This window comes from Thamnophis elegans, chromosome 7 (genome assembly GCF_009769535.1).
Source record: "Thamnophis elegans isolate rThaEle1 chromosome 7, rThaEle1.pri, whole genome shotgun sequence".
Taxonomy (NCBI): domain Eukaryota; kingdom Metazoa; phylum Chordata; class Lepidosauria; order Squamata; family Colubridae; genus Thamnophis; species Thamnophis elegans.
Genome location: NC_045547.1, coordinates 82,751,300 through 82,770,802, shown reverse-complemented (window position 1 = coordinate 82,770,802; position 19,503 = coordinate 82,751,300). Strand labels below are relative to the sequence as shown.

Genomic DNA, 19,503 nt, shown 5'->3' with positions numbered 1-19,503 from the left:
CCTGAGGACACAGATAAACCTCCAGGTGGCCTCAATGACTCTCTAAAAGGATGCAAAGGACCAATTCTGCCTTCAAGGAATAAAAATCCTTCCATTCCCCACCATCCAGACCGAGCCGAAGAAGCTTCTTGGATGAGAAGTGAAACGTCTTCGAAGAAAAACCAGGAAGTCCAGTTATCATCTTTGGATACAGGGATAAAAAAGAGCCAAGGTGGCGCAGTGGTTAAATGCAGCACTGCAGGCTACTGCTAGATCAGCAGTTCAGCGGTTCAAATCTCACCGGCTCAGGGTTGACTCAGCCTTCCATCCTTCCGAGGTGGGTAAAATGAGGACCCAGATTGTTGGGGGCAATATGCTGACTCTCTGTAAACCGCTTAGAGAGGCCTGAAAGGCCTATGAAGCGGTATATAAGTCTACTGCTATTGCTATTGCTATAAAATCTGGATCATGGATGGGGCACTGTTTTGACCCCCCCCTCCATATGGTGAGTCACGCCGACACAAGATTACTGCTAGACAATTTATTCACAGTAAATTAACACACTGACAAGACTTCGGCAGCAACCCAGACTTCCACAGATAAGAAATACACACGAGTTCTCCAGATTTAGTATAATAGTTGAGTCCTGCAAACAGCCTTCCCCCAAAGTCTCTTCTTATATACTCTCTTGGGAGGAGCCTAATCACAACCACCTGGTCCCAATTATCTTCTATATCTCCGGAGTTGCTGTCGGCGCTTATCTGCCCATCTTTGCCTGGCGTCTGGAACCAACTCCCTTGTCTCCTCACCACTGCTCCAGGGCCTGATGTCAGGGACCAACTCCCTTGGGCTTTCACCGCTGCTCCATACCTCAGGCGCCTCCTGGTGGCCAACCAACCTCTCTGGTCCCTGCTCGGAGTCTGAACCTATCCAGGGCCCTCCACATCTTCCAGAGCCGACTCATAGGGTCCCTCGCTGTCTGAGTCTGTTTGCAGCTCCAACGGCTCCTGCTGGGCCACAACAGGGCACTACCTGGAGAAGTGCAGAAGAGAAAAAGATCTGGAGAAGACAATCAAATACAAAGACCTGGAAGTAGAAGTGGAACAGCTATGATGAAAGGAAGCCAAGTTAGTGCCAATCATCATAGGCTCCTTGGGGGGCAAGCCCAAAACATCTGGAGCACCCCATGAAGATCCTTGGCATTGACAAAATCACCATCAGTCAATTGCCAAAGGCAGCTTAACTTGGAATGGCTTACATCCTGCGATGAAAATACCTCTCACGCTATCCAACATCCACATCTGTCTGTCCCAGGTCCTTGGGGAGGAGAAGAATGTCAACAGCTGTCCCAGATCCTTGGCACTTGATAGGATACAGCAAATGCCAAATCCAGTCCGACTCTGAAACGCATCACCATAAACGCCGTAATCACAACGTAGAGATAATTTAGGAGTCTGTATTCTTTCCCCTTGTAGTTCAGCCAATTAATTCCAATTCCACCCCTTCCTCTTTCAGCTTGGATGCTGTTTGTCTCTTTTCAGATAATCTTCCCGGAGAAGGAAATCAGGCTGTTGTTTTGACAGGCTCAAACATTATGTCTCCCGTGGCCCCTTCCATAAATTCATTTACGGCAGAATTTCCCAGAAAGCGAAAAGGGAGTGACTCCGATACTCAGTAAGTATAAATATTTCCTTTTTTTTTGTTGTTAAATGACCTCCTGGATCGATTTTGCTTTGCATTGAAATGTGCCTGTTAATTCCACTCCCCGTATGTTGGATTTAAACAGTAAACAGTGACAGAGCTGGTTGGAAGGGACCTTGGAGGTCCTCTAGTCCAACCCACTGCTCACGCAGGAGACCTGTACTAGGGATTCGAACCGCCAAGCTGCCGACCTTTCTGATTGACAAGCTCAGTGTCTTAGCCACTGAGCCACATGGAAGCTCGGCTGTTTTTAATGGGATGGATATTAATTTTCCTTGAAACAAGGGGATATCAGTTGGCCCCTAGGGCTGATTTTATTATTTTTCTCTTATATACAAGAACAAGAGAATCTTTTTCACAGCACCATTGTCAATTTCATTTTTGAGTTCATGAAATAATGCCATCTCAGAATAAAATGTGCTTTGCGTTAACAGGTACGGCCACGGGTGAGTCCAAAATTTCTGTTGCTAAGTGAGACATTTGCTGAGTGGATATTGCCCCATTTTATGACGTTTCTTGCCACTGTTGTTAAGTGAATCGCTGCCGTTGATATCTTAGTAACAGGGTTGTTAAGTGAATCTGGCTTCCAGATTCACGATCCCTGGGACACTTACAACCCTGTTGTAAGTGTGAGTCAGTTGCCAAACGTCTGACTTTTGATCACGTGACCGGTCGTAAGGGTGAAAAACGGTCATAAGTCACTTTTTCCAGTGCCGTAGTAACTTTGAACGGACACTAAATGAAATTGTAAGTTGAAAGCTACCTGTATTGTCTCTCCTCTAAGGAGTTTAGTCACCTCTGCAAGTCCCTTCATCTTCAAATCATGATTTATTTTCAGTTGTACTAATTTTTCATTCTGATTAATTTAAATTTTGTTTCCCTAGATATACCTGTGACACTGAGGGCGATGATCTCCAGAGCAGGTAGAACGTTTTATCTCTCTATATAAAAGTGTATGTCTGTGTGTCTGTGTGTTCTGTTAAGATGCAGCCTGTTGTGCCTTAAAATGGCTTCTACTGTACAGCGCAGTGGAGTTGCCATGGTAACGGCTTCACAGTACTCCACAAGGGGGCTCCCTCTGGTAAGGGGGAAAATCCAACATTAGAAATTAACGTTTGGTCCAGACATTTTCTCCCGTTGCATAACGTTTAATTTTAATCCTTTTTCGTAGGAGTGACGATGAAGAGCACGTGAAAATTAAGTATTTCAGGTAACTACAAATTAGTCAATAATTTATTTTCCAAAGGAAAATTAAAACTTAAAATTAATTTTTGGGTAGTGTGATATAAACAAGAGATCTCTGCATACTTTCTTGCAAAATCTTTTTAATGGCATCGGATCATGAACCATGGTATGTAATTTCCTCTTTATTTTTTATTGTAGGAGCCTGTTAAAATTCAATTTTCAAAGTATTTGTCTAGAGGGGATGTTTTTTTTACTGGATTTGGTTCAGAATCCTGATTTGATCATTCAGAAAAATAACCCAATTCAGTTTGAGCCAAACCCAACTCTACTATTCTCTTATTGATTCTCACCAAAAATAGATGGATGGTGAATTTAATTAATTAATTAACAGTAGGTGTGTGTCTTTTAGATCACTTTATGTGAATTTCCCATCATTGCTAATCCTTTGGGGGGGGAAGGGGGGGAAATGAAACTTCACTTAACAATTTTCAGGTAATTAAACCTTTGTTGTGGGTTGTATCCTTAAACATTGGCTCTTAGAAATAGGAACTGCTTTTTCCATTTTTTTCTCTTGTAAATTTTGTTTAAATTGCAGGACAGTTGACTTTTCTAGAGAATGAACTGTCTCCTCCTCCTCCTCCTCCTTCTTCTTCCTTTCTCCTCCTCCTCCTCCTCCTCCTCCTCCTCCTCCTCCTTCTTCTTCCTTTCTCCTCCTCCTCCTCCTCCTCCTCCTCCTCCTCCTCCTCTCTGTCTGCCTGCCTGCCTGCCTGCCTGCCTACCTACCTACCTACCTATCATCTATCTATCTATCGATCGATCGATCGATCGATCGTCTGTCTGTCTGTCTATCTATCTTCTATCTATCTATCTATCTATCTATCTATCTATCTATCGTCTGTCTATCTATCTATCTATCTATCTATCTATCTATCTATCTATCTATCGTCTGTCTTTCTGTCTGTCTATCTTCTATCTATCTATCTATCTATCTATCTATCTATCTATCTATCTATCTTCTGTCTATCTATCTATCGTCTGTCTGTCTATCTATCTTCTATCTATCTATCTATCTATCTATCTCTCTATCTATCTATCTATCTATCTATCTATCTATCTATCTATCCTATATCTATCTATCTATCTATCTTCTATCTATCTGTCTGTCTGTCTGTCTGTCTGTCTGTCTGTCTGTCTATCTTCTATCTATCTATCGTCTATCTATCTATCTATCTATCTATCTATCTATCTATCTATCTAGTGTCTGTCTTTCTGTCTGTCTATCTATCTTCTATCTATCTATCTATCTATCTAACTATCTATCTATCTATCTATCGTCTGTCTTTCTGTCTGTCTATATCTATCTATCTATCTATCTATCTTCTGTCTATCTATCGTCTGTCTGTCTATCTATCTTCTATCTATCTATCTGTCTGTCTGTCTGTCTGTCTGTCTGTCTATCTATCTTCTATCTATCTATCTATCGTCTATCTATCTATCTATCTATCTATCTATCTATCTATTGTCTGTCTTTCTGTCTGTCTATCTATCTTCTATCTATCTATCTATCTAACTATCTATCTATCTATCTATCTATCCTATATCTATCTATCTATATCTATCTTCTATCTATCTATCTATCTGTCTGTCTGTCTGTCTGTCTGTCTGTCTGTCTGTCTGTCTGTCTATCTATCTTCTATCTATCTATCGTCTATCTATCTATCTATCTATCTATCTATTGTCTGTCTTTCTGTCTGTCTATCTATCTATCTATCTTCTGTCTATCTATCTATCGTCTGTCTATCTATCTTCTATCTATCTATCTATCTATCTATCTATCTATCTATCTATCTATCTATCGTCTGTCTGTATCTATCTATCTTCTATCTATCGATCTATCGATCTATCGATCTATCGATCTATCGTCTGTCTGTATCTATCTATCTTCTATCTATCTATCTATCTATCTATCTATCTATCTATCTATCTATCTATCTATCGCCTGCCTGCCTGCCTGCCTGCCTGCCTGCCTGCCTGCCTGCCTGCCTGCCTATCTATCTATCTATCTATCTATCTATCTATCTATCTATCTATCTATCTATCTATCTATCTATCTATCTATCTATCTATCTAAATGGATGCGTCTCTGTGTGTGTGTTCCAGCATAACTCTGGAATGCCTTGAGCAATTTCAACCAAACTTGGTACACAGATGACTGACTCTCTGGAGAAAAATACTGGGGGGGGGGGGGGGGACACCCCTAACAACCCTCAGGGTATATGTTCTGATAAGATAACAGCCTGTTGTGCCTTAAAATGGCAACCGATTCATATTTATGACGGTCGTCACATCCCAGAGTCACATGATCCCCTTTTGCGACTTCTGACCAGCAAAATCCATGGGGGAAGCCAGATTCACTTAACAGCTAGAGTGATTCGCTTAACAACCATGGCAAGGAAAGTCGCAAAAAGGGGCAAAACTCACTGAACCAATGTCTCGCTTAGCAACAGAAAATTGTGGTCGTAGATTGAGGCCTACCTGTAATTTGAGGGGTTTTTTTTCCTTTTTCTACATCGTAAACTGTATTGTAAACTTCCGGTTTTTGCTGCTGAACGAGATTTGCATAAACAGACTGAAAATATTCCATATTTTTCGGATTCTCTATAGGATCCCACCTGCTCAGGATTCTGTTCATAGATTAGAACAGTGTTTCTCAACCTTGGCAACTTGCAGATGTCCGGACTTCAACTCCCAGAATTCCCCAGCCAGCATTAAATAATAATAATCCCTTTTTTTTCTTTTGTATAGACATGAACTTTGCAAAAAAAAAAAAATCATATTTAAGAATGACTTAAATAGGAAAGAATATATGGGCTTTTTTATAGCAACTGGCCAACAATATTCTAGTGGTATGGGGAGAGAGAGGTCATTTTAATAGGGAAATATATTTCGGATGGTTTTTTTTCCCCCCCCTTAGGGAGGCTCACAGCCAAACAGAGAAAAGAAGAAGAGACAAAATGAACAACCTGATAGAAGAATTGTCGGCTATGATACCTCAATGCAATCCGGTGGCTCGTAAGCTGGATAAACTCACTGTCTTAAGAATGGCTGTGCAGCATTTAAAGTCGATGAAAGGCAAGTACGAAATATAATCAAAGATTCTGAACGGTGCTTCAAAAACTGTCCTTTTGAATCATCATCAATAATCTGAAACAGCCCCATAATCCCTTGCATCAGGGTGGAGTCCGGGCAACTGAATGAAGTTTGAGTGTTTACTGGCCGGATGCTTTCCTGTCGCCAGAGCGGAGTTTTATTCAGCAGATATATTCTCATTGAGAAATATCTGCCTCCACCTAGGATCGATCTCACAGCCTCCTGATTGTGAGGCGAGAGCTCCACCTCTAGGCCACCCCGCCACTAAATCTGCCCCTTTGAATCAGCTATTCTTTATTTTCTCAGTGTTTATAAAAAAACTGCTTTAAAGTTGGCGATCCAGTTCAGATGGTGAAAGCTACAATCATTCTTCCCGCACTCTGTCGATATTGTGCAAAGCGGGGTGGAAAAGAGGCGGGTTGATCCCAGTTTGGCCCGGATTGGGTGAACCGGTAGTAGCAGCGGTGGGAGGCTCCGCCCACCCACCCGGACGCTTCTGCGCATGCGCAGAAGCAAAAAACAAGATGGCGGCACATGTGGCGCTGCTGATAGAACCAGTCCGGGGGCATGGCCAGCTGAGTTACTACCTACTCAGCCGAACTGGCCTGAACTGGTAGGAACCCACCTTTAGCATGAGCGAGCACACACGGGGGTGTGCCTAAACCAGTAGTAAAAATATTGCCAACCCACCACTGGGTTGGATCAATGTTTAACTCACCTTGCAGTGAGCGTGACTAAATCATAATACTCCTGGCATCTTAACTAATGAATGAAATAGGGCAGCAGCTTTCATCCTGCCCATCTGTTTTGTTCTTGGCTTCATGTGTACATGGCTGTAAAAATCTCACATGGGTTTCCATAAAAGTGATTTAACTTTGTTTAAATTTATTTGGCGGTTGTTACAAGAAAAGTGATTTAGAATGCCACTTCTGAGTTCTAATAAGTACTTGTGTTGTGTATTTCTTTTAGCTAATTAAGGAGCCCTACCTTCCTCCCTCCCTCCCTTCTCCTCATCTTCCTCCTTTTCCTCCCTCCTTCTGTCCCTCCCTCTTCCTTCCTTCCTCCCTCCCTTCTTTCTCCTCGCCTGCCTGCCTCTCCCCTTCTCTCCCTCTGCCCCTCTACCCCTCCGTCCCTCTCTCCTCCTTCCTTCTTTCCTCCCTTCTCCTCGCCGGCCTGTCTTCCTTTCTCCTTCCCTCCCTCCCTTCCCTCCCTCCTTCTCTTCCTTCTTTCCTTCCCTTCTTCCCTCCGTCCCTCTGCCCCAACCTCCTCCTTCCTTACTTCCTTCCTTCTCCTCCCTGCCTGCCTGCCTCTCTCCTTCCCTCCCTTCCTCCCTCTCTTCCTCCCTCCCTCTTCCTTCCCTCTCATCCCTCTCTTCCTTCCTCCCTCCCTCCCTCCCTCTAAACCTAAAATTTATTTCACAACTATTTTGCAGGTTCCACCAGTTCTTACTCAGAAGTGAGGTATAAGCCTTCATTTTTACAGGACGATGAACTTCAACAACTCATCCTTAAGGTAAATTAAAGGTGGAGAGAAGGACCGGCTATTTCTGCAAACAGCAACTATCTTATACATGCATAGTCAAGATCCCAGTGTCAAAACCATTCATAAACAGATGTGCAAATGTCCCCTTTTCAAGTATGAACAGACTCCTGTGGCTTTAGAGACGCCTCCATTCTGCATCTGGAAATATTCTGAATATGAAAAGTATAACAAGCTTAAAAGAACACATCAGCTGCAGTCAGGATAATATTCCAATTCTTCCTTTTTTTAAAAAAAAAAAAATTGGGACAAGCCTTTTTAAACTCCAGTCTGGGTGTTTTCACATTTGAAATTTCTTAATTTGTACTCCTCTTATTCTAAAACAAGACTTAAAATAGACGTTGCATCAAATTGGGCCTTTAAAAATGTTCCAATGAAGATGTAAGTCGAATGGAATTTAGTAAGCTCCTTCCTGGATTCAGTTACAGATTAGTTTTATTTAAGATTTTAACACTATGTAGGGAATAAATATATGAGCTAGACTAAGTCACAAATCAGTTTTAATTGAAAATTTAACACCATTGAAGGAATAAATAAATGCACCAAACTAAGTCATAGATTAGTTTTATTTAAAAATTTAACACTATTTAGGGAATAAATAAATGAGCTGGACTAAGTCACAAATCAGTTTTAATTAAAATTTTAATACCATTGAAGGAATAATTAAATGCACCAAACTAAATCACAGATTCGTTTTATTCAAAATTTGAACACTCTTTAAGGAATAAATAAATGAGCTAGACTGTCACAGATTAGTTTTAATTAAAACTTTAACCCTACTTAAGGTAAATAAATGATGTAAGCTAAATCACAGATTCGTTTTATTTAAAATTTGAACACTCTTTAAGGAATAAATAAACGAGCTAGACTGTCGCAGATTAGTTTTAATTACAATGTTAACACTATTTAAGGAATAAAATGAACTAGATTGTCACAGATTAGCTTTAATTAAAATTTTAACACTATTGAAAGTAAATAAATGTTCTCGGCTAAGTCACTGTTTAGTTTGAGTTAAAATTTGAGTGCCCGTTTAAGGAATAAATAAAAGAACGAAACTGTCAGAGATTAGTTTTACTTCACATTTTTAATACTGTTTAAGGAATAAAACAATCGGACTTAATATTAAGTTAAGGAAACCAGGCAGATGTGATCTGTGCTATTTAAAGCACGTACGTGATCAGACTGATTATCCCTATGATATAAACTTCCATGAGGACAACATTGGAAAGTCACAGGAAGTAACACCCCCCGCAAAAATCCACACTATTAAAATCCGAGCAATTCAAATCCCCCGTAACGAAGGAAGACGGGGAAAAAACATTGAGTGAAGTTGGCTGGCATTTGAGATCTTGAGCTGTATTTAGTGAGCAAGTAATTAAGAAGATTGCCTTGAATCGGGGGCCCCGAAGGATTTATTTCAGTCACCGCACATCGCATCCCAGCACCACACGTAGAGCTGGCGAGGCTTAAAATATAGAACTTTAAAGCGAGGATAAACCCTATAAATATCCTAGGACATCGTTCTAAAACTCACAATTAGACCAAGTTGAGGAACCGCATTTCTAAGATGCTTCACGACAACCATATGAAAATGGCGGACTTAGAGCGGATGAAGAGAATTGCATGAAAGTTAGGACGGGTTAAGAATGATAGAAGAATGCAGTTGGAAGGGGCCTCGGAGGTCCTCTAGTCCAACCTCGTGCTGGTGCAGGGGACTCTCTTATCATTTCAGACATAGGGTTGCCCAGTCTCTTTCTACGACCAGGCCTACCTCCTGTGCCTTTTGTTGCTTTGAAGACAGGGATGTCAAACTAAAAGTTTGTGGGCCACAGGCTGCTTAAAACTAGTCTGCGGGACCAACCTCTGGAAATAGCAAAAAATCACCCTGCGGTGCCCCACATGTGCCTCAGAGACCCGAAAATCATCTGGCCAGTGGGAGACCCGCACGCGGAGCTGAGCTGGGGCCACCGAGAGGGCTCTGTGCACCACTGGTGTCATGCGTTCCATCGGTTTGCCATCACAGCCTAAATGCGAATGAAAATAATGCCAACATTTTAATCTATCCTGACCTGACTTCTTGCTACACAACTGCCTGCTTGTATCCATTACAGCTTTATATTTGTCTCCTTAATTTGCAGGTCGCCGATGGTTTCCTATTCGTGGTTGGATGCGACCGGGGGAAAATCCTGTTTGTTTCCGAATCCGTTTCCAAGATACTCAATTATGAGCCCGTAGGTAGCCCAGTATTTAAAACCCCTTCTGTCGATAGCCGGAAATTTGCTTTAAAACGTCACATCGGATTCATGGGCCGCTCGGTGACAGCATGGAAATAGTTGATGGGCATTGATTGAAATGAGGTTGTTATAAGGGGCCTTGGGAGGAATGTGAAACTACACTACACAGGCCCTTCTATAAGGACCCATCTCATAAACCTGATAAAATATCCGGGAAACACTGCTCTTCTCTTAAATGTGCAATGATCGGATCAGTCCGATGTTGTCTGTTTGAATATGGCTAAATTTTGTTATGCTTAATTAGGCAGGCTTTGACTGACAGGCTCACCGACAGTCACCACCAATTATTAAATTGGCATTCTATTCTATTCTGTTCCGTTCCATTCTATATTCTATATTCTGTTCTATTTCTTATTCTATTCTTTCCTTATTCTATTCGATTCTATTTTCTGTATTCTATTTTCTATATTCTATTCTGTTTTCTATATTCTATATTCTACATTGTATATTTCATTCCATTTCATGCCATTCGATTCTATTCTATTCTATTCTATTCTCTATTTACTATTTACTATATTCTATTCTGTTTTCTATATTCTATATTCTACATTGTGTATTCCATTCCATGCCATTCTATTCTATTCTCTATTTACTATTTACTATATTCTATTCTGTTTTCTATATTCTATATTCTACATTGTGTATTCCATTCCATGCCATTCTATTCTATTCTCTATTTACTATTTACTATATTCTATTCTGTTTTCTATATTCTATATTCTATATTCTACATTGTATATTTCATTCCATGCCATTCTATTCTATTCTCTATTTATTATTTACTATATTCTATTCTGTTTTCTATATTCTACATTGTGTATTCCATTCCATTCTCTATTCTATTCTGTTCTGTTCTATTCTATTCCATTCCATTCCATTCTATTCTGTTCTATATACTGTATACTATATACTATATTATATTTTGTTTTCTATATTCTATTCCATTCCATTCCATCCTACTCTACCAATGTTGGTCTGTGACCAGAGGTGAGATCCAGCCAGTTTGGACCAGTTTGGGCAAACCAGTTGTTAAGATTTGGCGCAGTTCGGAGAACTGGCTGATTGCACCACTGGCTGGCCCCGCCCACCTCCCCCTGCTAGTCTGCAGAGAACTGGTTGTTAAATTATTTGAATCCCACCACTGTCTGTGACCGTAATAAAAAGTACTACTACTATTAAAACAGTGCCTAAAAAAACCCAAATGTTTCTACTGAATTGAAAAGGGGATAATGGTGATGAAATTATTTAATCACTCAAACCTTAGGCTCCAGCGGTTGCATTTGCTGCGTTGACTAAGATGGCGGAGGCGGGGCCAGTGATCTTACCGTGTTGTTCTCCTTCAGGCACATCTAACTGGGCAAAGCCTTTTCGACTATCTTCACCCGAAGGATGTGGCCAAAGTCAAAGAACAGCTCTCCTCTTCAGATGCTTCACCCAGGGAAAAATTGATCGATACCAAAAGTAAGTCTGCAATTAAAAATCATTTCATAAGACAGGGCGATATTTTTCCTGGCCAATCAGCCGAATCTCGTACGTGTGAACACTGCTGGATAGAAATGAAAATAAAGCACATCGGGCATATTTTTGGGTATGAAAATGAACATTACCTTCTTTCAACGACCCCAGCAGATATAGTCATAGTGTGCCCTGACAATATTTCTGCCTCTACCGAGGTTCAAACTCACAGCTTCCTATTGTTAGGCGAAAGCGCCACCTCTAGGCCACCACGTCACTCGCAGAAATGAATACTACGTATGTTCCCGTGACCCGTCAAAAGCACGGAGGACAAAATCGCGCTCGACGAAAGCGCGCATGTGACGTCATCACAGCGCGACGAAAAAAATTAAAAATTGAAATAAAATTAAAATTAAAGCAAGCCGATTCACATAAAGGTTAGGGTTAGGTTAAGGGTTAGGGTTAGGTTTAGAGCGTTAGCGTTAGGTTTAGCGTTAGGTTAAGGGTTAGCGTTAGATTTAGCGTTACGTTAACGGTTAGGTTTAGGGTTAGATTTAGGGTTAGGTTAAGGGTTAGGTTTAGGGTTAGGTTTAGGGTTAGGTTTGGGGGGGTTAGGGTAAGGTTTTAGCTTTATTTTTACATTTTTCGATCACAGCGCGATGTTTTCGTCGCGCTGTGATGACGTCAAATGCGCGCTTTCGTCGAGCGCGATTTTGTCCTCCGCGATTTTGTCATGGAACCTATGTTCCAAATCATGGGTCTCCAAACTTGGCGACTTTTAAGCCTTGTGAACTTCAACTCCCAGAATTCCTCAGCCACAATGGCCAAGGAATTCTGGGTGTTGAAGTCCACAAGCCTTCAAGTTGGACTAGATGATCAACAAGGCCCCTTCCACTACGTCAGTGTTTCTCAACCTTGGCCACTTGAAGATGTCTGGACTTCAACTCCCAGAATTCCCCAGCCAGCTGGCTGGGGAATTCTGGGAGTTGAAGTCCAGACATCTTCAAGTAGCCAAGGTTGAGAAACACTGCATTACGTCAATCGATCTAATCTATTTAACTTCAGAGAACTATTGCAAAGGCTGCCAAATTTCTAGCGAATCTTCCTGTTAACTGTTTGTGGTCTGGTTTTCTTTCTTTCTTTTTATTGATTGATTGATTAAAAAAAAGAACAACCTGTACTTGTCTTTTGTTGGCCTGGGACAGTTGGATTGGGTCATAGGGTTGCACAATATTCATAGCTCTGTTACAGACATATGTTTGTATGTTCTGCTCCGACGCGACTTGAAAAGCTGGTTTGCAAGTTCACGTGGATTTTCGAGCGGGATCTTCCCCTCTGCATTCCGGGGCACGGCGTTCATTTTTCTGCCGCATCAAGTACACCAAAAACGCAGTCAAGGAAGAGAAGGAACTCTCCTCCGGCTCAAAAAAGAAAGGTATTATTCAAATAAAAGTTAAAAACGGTTCCCTTTTAGACCTGTTTACTGGTAATCCCAACGAATTACGATGCGGTTGAAGCAGTGGTGGGAATCAATTTTTTTTTACTACTGGTTCTGTGGGTGTGGCTTTGTGGGCATCGCAGGGGAAGGATATTGCAAAATCTCCATTCCCTCCCCACTCCAGGGGAAGGATACTGTAAAATCCCCTTTCCCTCCCCGCTCCAGGGGAAGGATACTGCAAAATCTCCATTCCCTCCTCACTCCAGGGGAAGGATACTGCAAAATCCCCTTTCCCTCCCCACTCCAGGGGAAGGATACTGCAAAATCTCCATTCCCTCCTCACTCCAGGGGAAGGATACTGCAAAATCCCCTTTCCCTCCCCACTCCAGGGGAAGGATACTGAAAAATCTCCATTCCCTCCCCGCTCCAGGGGAAGGATACTTGAAAATCCCCTTTCCCTCCCCGCTCCAGGGGAAGGATACTGCAAAATCTCCATTCCCTCCTCACTCCAGGGGAAGGATACTGCAAAATCCCCATTCCCTCCCCACTCCAGGGGAAGGATACTGCAAAATCCCCTTTCCCTCCCCGCTCCAGGGGAAGGATATTGGAAAATCCCCTTTCCCTCCCCACTCCAGGGGAAGGATACTGCAAAATCCCCATTCCCTCCCCACTCCAGGGGAAGGATACTGTAAAATACCCATTCCCTCCCCACTCCAGGGGAGGGATACTATAAAATCTCCATTCCTTCCTCACTCCAGGGAAAGGATACTGCGAAATCCCCATTACCCCCACACTCCAGAGGGAAGGATACTGTATAATCTCCTTTCACTCCCCACTCTGGAGGAAGATTACTGCGAAATCCCCATTCCCTCACGATCAGCTGGGACTCGGGAGGCAGAGAATAGATGGAGGCGGGGCCAATCAGAGGTGGTGTTTACCGGTTCTCCGAACTACTCAAAATTTCCGCTACTGGTTCTCCAGAACTGGTCAGAACCTGCTGAATACCACTCTGGGTTGAAGGTTGCACTGTTGGTGGGAGACCCCTGCTTTACAGAACCCGCCTAAGCAGGTCACCATGTCAGCCTCCCCCCCCCCCCTGCAACAATCCGACTCCTTGTTTTACCGACCTCAGAGGGACAGAAGACTGAGTCAACCTTGAGCCGGTCAGGATCGAACTGCTGACAGTGAGCAGAGTCAGCCTGCAATACTGCATTCTAACTACTGCACCACCATGGCCCTTCCTTCCTTCCTTCCTTCCTTCCTTCCTTCCTTCCTTCCTTCCTTTCCTCCCTCCCTCCCTCCCTCCCTCCCTCCTTCCTTCCTTCCTTCCTTCCTTCCAATGTAGCACTAGCACTTAGACTTATATACCGCTTCACAGTGTTTTACAGCCCTCTCCAGGTGGTTTACAGAGTCAGCCTCTTGCCCCCAACAATCTGGGTCCTCATTTTACTGACCTCGGGAAGGACAGAAGACTGAGTCAACCTTGAACCAGTCAGGATCAAATTGGTGGCCGTGGGCAGAATTAGCCTGCAATTCTGCCTTCTTACCACTGCGTCATCACGGCTCATGTATGCTTACGTATGTATGCGCCCCGATGTTTTGTAAAATTTCAAAGGCACTCCCTTAGATCAAATACATCAAATAATGCTTGAAAACTGAGTCTTACTGATAAAAGTTGTAGCCGCCTGTGTCAATTTCCTGCCGCCCTCAGTTCTCAGGAAAAAACACCAAAACAAAAATCTTTTCTGTTTTGACTCTTAACAGATCATAAAAAGTACTGTACCATTCATTGCACCGGTTATCTGAAAAGCTGGTCCACGGATGAGGTGGGAATTGAGGAAGATACGGAAAAAGAGAGCGGCAATTTTAATTGCCTGGTGGCCATCGGCCGATTACACCCTTACACCGTTCCACAAAAGAGCTTTGAGATTAACGTCAAGGCAACGGAATTTGTAACCCGCTTTGCTGTCGATGGGAAATTTGTGTTTGTAGATCAACGGTAAAGCATTTTTTTTTTTGTTAATACAATTTCTGTTAACACCCCTTGTAAAATACTGGCAATGTAAAGCAATTCTTTAGCAATGCTGTATCGTGTGTTTTCAATTTTTGTCGAATGGAATGGAAAGGAATGGAACAGAATGGAATAGAATAGAATAGGAAATAGAAAATAATAGGACAATAAAAAATGGAATGTAGATTAGAATGGAATGGAATGGAATGGAATAGAATAGAATAGGAAATAGAAAATAATAGGACAATAAAAAATAGAATGTAGATTAGAATAGAATGGAAAGGAATAGAATAGAATAGGAAATAGAAAATAATAGGACAATAAAAAATAGAATGTAGATTAGAATGGAATGGAATGGAAAGGAATAGAATAGAATAGGAAATAGAAAATAATAGGACAATAAAAAATAGAATGTAGATTGGAATGGAATAGAATAGAATAGGAAATAGAAAATAATAGGACAAGAAAAAATAGAATGTAGATTAGAATAGAATGGAATGGAAAGGAATAGAATAGAATAGAATAGGAAATAGAAAATAATAGGACAATAAAAAATAGAATGTAGATTAGAATAGAATGGAATGGAAAGGAATAGAATAGAATAGAATAGGAAATAGAAAATAATAGGACAATAAAAAATAGAATGTAGATTGGAATGGAATGGAATAGAATGGAATAGAATAGAATAGGAAATAGAAAATAATAGGACAATAAAAAATAGAATGTAGATTAGAATAGAATGGAAAGGAATAGAATAGAATAGGAAATAGAAAATAATAGGACAATAAAAAATAGAATGTAGATTAGAATAGAATGGAATGGAAAGGAATAGAATAGAATAGAATAGGAAATAGAAAATAATAGGACAATAAAAAATAGAATGTAGATTAGAATAGAATGGAATGGAAAGGAATAGAATAGAATAGAATAGGAAATAGAAAATAATAGGACAATAAAAAATAGAATGTAGATTGGAATGGAATGGAATGGAATGGAATAGAATAGAATAGAATAGGAAATAGAAAATAATAGGACAATAAAAAATAGAATGTAGATTAGAATAGAATGGAAAGGAATAGAATAGAATAGGAAATAGAAAATAATAGGACAATAAAAAATAGAATGTAGATTAGAATAGAATGGAATGGAAAGGAATAGAATAGAATAGAATAGGAAATAGAAAATAATAGGACAAGAAAAAATAGAATGTAGATTAGAATGGAATGGAATAGAATAGAATTCTTTATTGGCCAAGTGTGATTGGACACACAAGGAATTTGTCTTTGGTGCTTATGCTCTCAGTGTACATAAAGAAAAAATAAAATGCATTCATCAAGAATCATAAGATACAACACTTAGTGATAGTGATAGGATGCTAATAAGCAATTAAACCATACTAGGAAACAAATGAAACAAATATAAATTTTAAAGATGCAAGCAGCACGGTTACAGCCATAATGAAAAGTTTTGTAAAGTTTAATGAAAACTGCAAGGTCCTAGTTAATTAAAGTTATTCTTTTTTTATTATTTTATTTTTTATAAATTTTTATTTTAAACACATAAACACATCAACCGAAACAGAAACATGACTTAAAACAACATAGGAACAAGAAGTTCCGTCATATATCATACAGCAGTTCCGAATCGGTTTCTTTGCAGTTAGTGTTTTCCCTTCTATACATTTCTATCTTGCATTCATAATCTCCTTATTCGTTATCCATTTTTATGTACTATTCTATATTTATTTATACTTAGCTACTTATGACCAAATATTATTTACCTATATTGTGCTATATATTCTTACTATCATTTATTCTCTTACATACAATTCTAGGCAAACATTCACATGGTTATTCTTTTTCTTTGCCAATCTTATATTATTGTTATTCCATTTAAAAGATTATAGGGTACAGTTTGGATTGCATTGTTTACCATCCCTAGCGCCTGTTGTAACACCACCTTATTTCCTCTTTCTTTCCTCCCTCCCTCCCTTCTCTATTTCCTTCCTTCCTCCTCTCCTTCCCCTTCCTTCTTCCCTTACCTCTCCCCTACTCCTACCCCCTCTCTTCCCCTTCCTACCCTCTCTCCTTCTATTTCTCTCCTTTCCACCCTCCTCTCCTTCTCTTTCTCTCCCTTCCACCCTCCTCTCCTTCCCCTTCCTTCTTCCCTTACCTCTCCCCTACTCCTACCCTCTCTCTTCCCCTTCCTGCCCTCTCTCCTTCTATTTCTCTCCTTTCCACCCTCCTCTCCTTCTCTTTCTCTCCCTTCCACCCTCCTCTCCTTCCCCTTCCTTCTTCCCTTACCTCTCCCCTACTCCTACCCTCTCTCTTCCCCTTCCTGCCCTCTCTCCTTCTATTTCACTCCTTTCCACCCTTCTCTCCTTCTCTTTCTCTCCCTTCCACCCTCCTCTCCTTCCCCTTCCTTCTTCCCTTACCTCTCCCCTACTCCTACCCTCTCTCTTCCCCTTCCTACCCTCTCTCCTTCTATTTCTCTCCTTTCCACCCTTCTCTCCTTCTCTTTCTCTCCCTTCCACCCTCCTCTCCTTCCCCTTCCTTCTTCCCTTACCTCTCCCCTACTCCTACCCTCTCTCTTCCCCTTCCTACCCTCTCTCCTTCTATTTCTCTCCTTTCCACCCTTCTCTCCTTCTCTTTCTCTCCCTTCCACCCACCTCTCCTTACCTCTTTCTTCTTCCTAAAGTTATTCTTATAAGGTTCTAAGGCTCTATGAAGTTATAAAAATTTCAAATTTGTGTGTGTGTGTTTGTGTGTGTGTGTGTGCGTGCGTGCAGGGGAAGGAATGTTTTTCACCAGATCGGATCTCCTTTCTTTCTTACGCGTTTTCTGTTTTGTACATACTACGGAATTGTGGAAAGTTCATTTCAGAAGTTTGTAGATTATATACTTCCGTTTGCATTTCCCAATACAGAGCGACAGCAATTTTGGGATATTTACCCCAAGAACTGTTAGGAACTTCTTGTTACGAATATTTCCACCAGGATGACCACAATCATCTAACTGAAAAACACAAAACAGGTACAGTGTAATGTACAATTATTCCCTAACTCTTAACGTAAAACTCTTGAATCAATATTTTGCCCTGATGATACTGACCTTTTCACACATACAGGCAGTCCTTGACTTACAATAGTTCATTTACATCGTTCAAAGTTACGACAACAGCAGTGGAAAAAAAGGGACTTACTATCCCTTTTCACAGTTACGATCTTCCCAACATCCCCGTGGTCACCTGATCAAAATTCGGATAATTGGCCACTGACTCATACTTATGACCCTTGCAGTGTCCCGGGATCACATGATCCGCTTTTGCGACCCTTCTGAGAAGCAAAGTCAACGGGAAAGCCAGATTCACTTAACAACCGGGTGACTAACTATTATCAATGGCAGTGATTCACTTAAAGACTATGGCAAGAAAAGTCGTAAAGCAGGTCAAAACTCACTGAACGAATGTCTCACTCAACGACAGAAATGTTGGGCCTCTTGTAAGTCAAGGATTACCTGTACTGGTATAATAAATAGTGTCTTATTGTTTTGTAAAGTTGATTTATAAAACGTTTTCGACGGATGGCTTAGTTCTGGGTAGAATTATCTTCCACCTAATAGTTCTTAACACACTCAGAGAAACTCTACAGTTGTTTTAGGAGATACAGTTAGTTCTTGACTTATAGCAATAGCAGTAGCAGTTAGACTTATATACCACTTCATAGGGCTTTCAGCCCTCTCTAAGCAGTTTACAGAGTCAGCATTTTGCCCCCAACAACAATCCGGGTCCTCATTTCACCCACTTCGGAAGGATGGAAGGCTGAGTCAACCTTGAGCCGGTGAGATTTGAACCGCTGAACTGCAGATAACAGTCAGCTGAAGTGGCCTGCAGTACTGCACCCTAACCACAGTGCCACCTGGGCTCATTCATTTAGTGGCCATTTGAAGTTCCAACGGCGCTGTAAAAAGTGAATTAGGACTGTGTTTCACACTTACAACTATTGTAGCATTCCCTTGATCAAAATTCAGAGGATTGGCACGCGACCCCCTTTTGCGACCTTCTAATGAACAAAGTGCATGGGGAAACCAGATTCACTTGACAGCCAGGCTACTAACTTATCGACTGCAATGTTTCACTTAACGACTGAGTCAAGAAAGGTGGTAAAGTGGGGCGACACTCACTGAACAGCTGTCTTAGCGACGGAAATGTTGGGCTCCGTTGCTGGTGGTAAGGAGATGATCCCCTGACAGAATCTATTTCTTCTCCGCCATAATTCATTACGTTGCAAAAATATGCCAAGTGAAGCAGATGTGATATTCAGCCGGTTCGGCCTGGTTCGGCCCACTCTCCCCGGCTCCAACACTTCCTATGTAGCCTCGTTTTTGACACTGCACGCATTCGTGCACGCCCCGTGCGCCAGCAAAGCGCATGCACGGAAGGCCGCACAGCTTGCGCGGAAGGTGTGCACGCACTCACATTTGCGAACCGGTGGTGAACTTATGTGAATCCCTCCACTGAAATGAAGGCAATTAAACAAATCCAGGTGGACAGCTTGACAAAGTCTCTACAATGGATCGGTTTGTGAGGAAACTTTGTGGCTGTGTTCAGTGGAACCTACAGCCGTGTTCCAAATTTTATTGCAAATCCAGAGGTGAGTTGCTCCCCATTTGGCCCGGATTGGCCGAACCGGTAGTAGCAGCAGCGGGAGGCTCCGCCCACCCACCTGGATGCTTCTGTGCATGCGCAGAAGC

The 19,503-nt window shown here is 41.4% G+C and overlaps 1 protein-coding gene across 2 annotated transcripts in view; it reads left to right on the top strand.

Annotated features, from left to right (window-relative positions):
- ARNTL2 (aryl hydrocarbon receptor nuclear translocator like 2) overlaps positions 1-19,503 on the top strand; it is a 34,440-nt gene that overhangs the window by 3,209 nt on the left and 11,728 nt on the right. The window contains exons 2-11 of one of the 2 annotated variants that reach the window (XM_032221711.1): positions 1,521-1,653; positions 2,565-2,603; positions 2,852-2,890; positions 5,840-5,997; positions 7,448-7,527; positions 9,693-9,785; positions 11,192-11,309; positions 12,595-12,738; positions 14,506-14,740; positions 17,678-17,784. In XM_032221711.1, coding sequence (XP_032077602.1) covers positions 1,521-1,653; positions 2,565-2,603; positions 2,852-2,890; positions 5,840-5,997; positions 7,448-7,527; positions 9,693-9,785; positions 11,192-11,309; positions 12,595-12,738; positions 14,506-14,740; positions 17,678-17,784 — 1,146 coding nt within the window. The remainder of the gene's footprint in view (positions 1-1,520; positions 1,654-2,564; positions 2,604-2,851; positions 2,891-5,839; positions 5,998-7,447; positions 7,528-9,692; positions 9,786-11,191; positions 11,310-12,594; positions 12,739-14,505; positions 14,741-17,677; positions 17,785-19,503) is intronic. The other variant, XM_032221712.1, reaches the window with a different exon arrangement.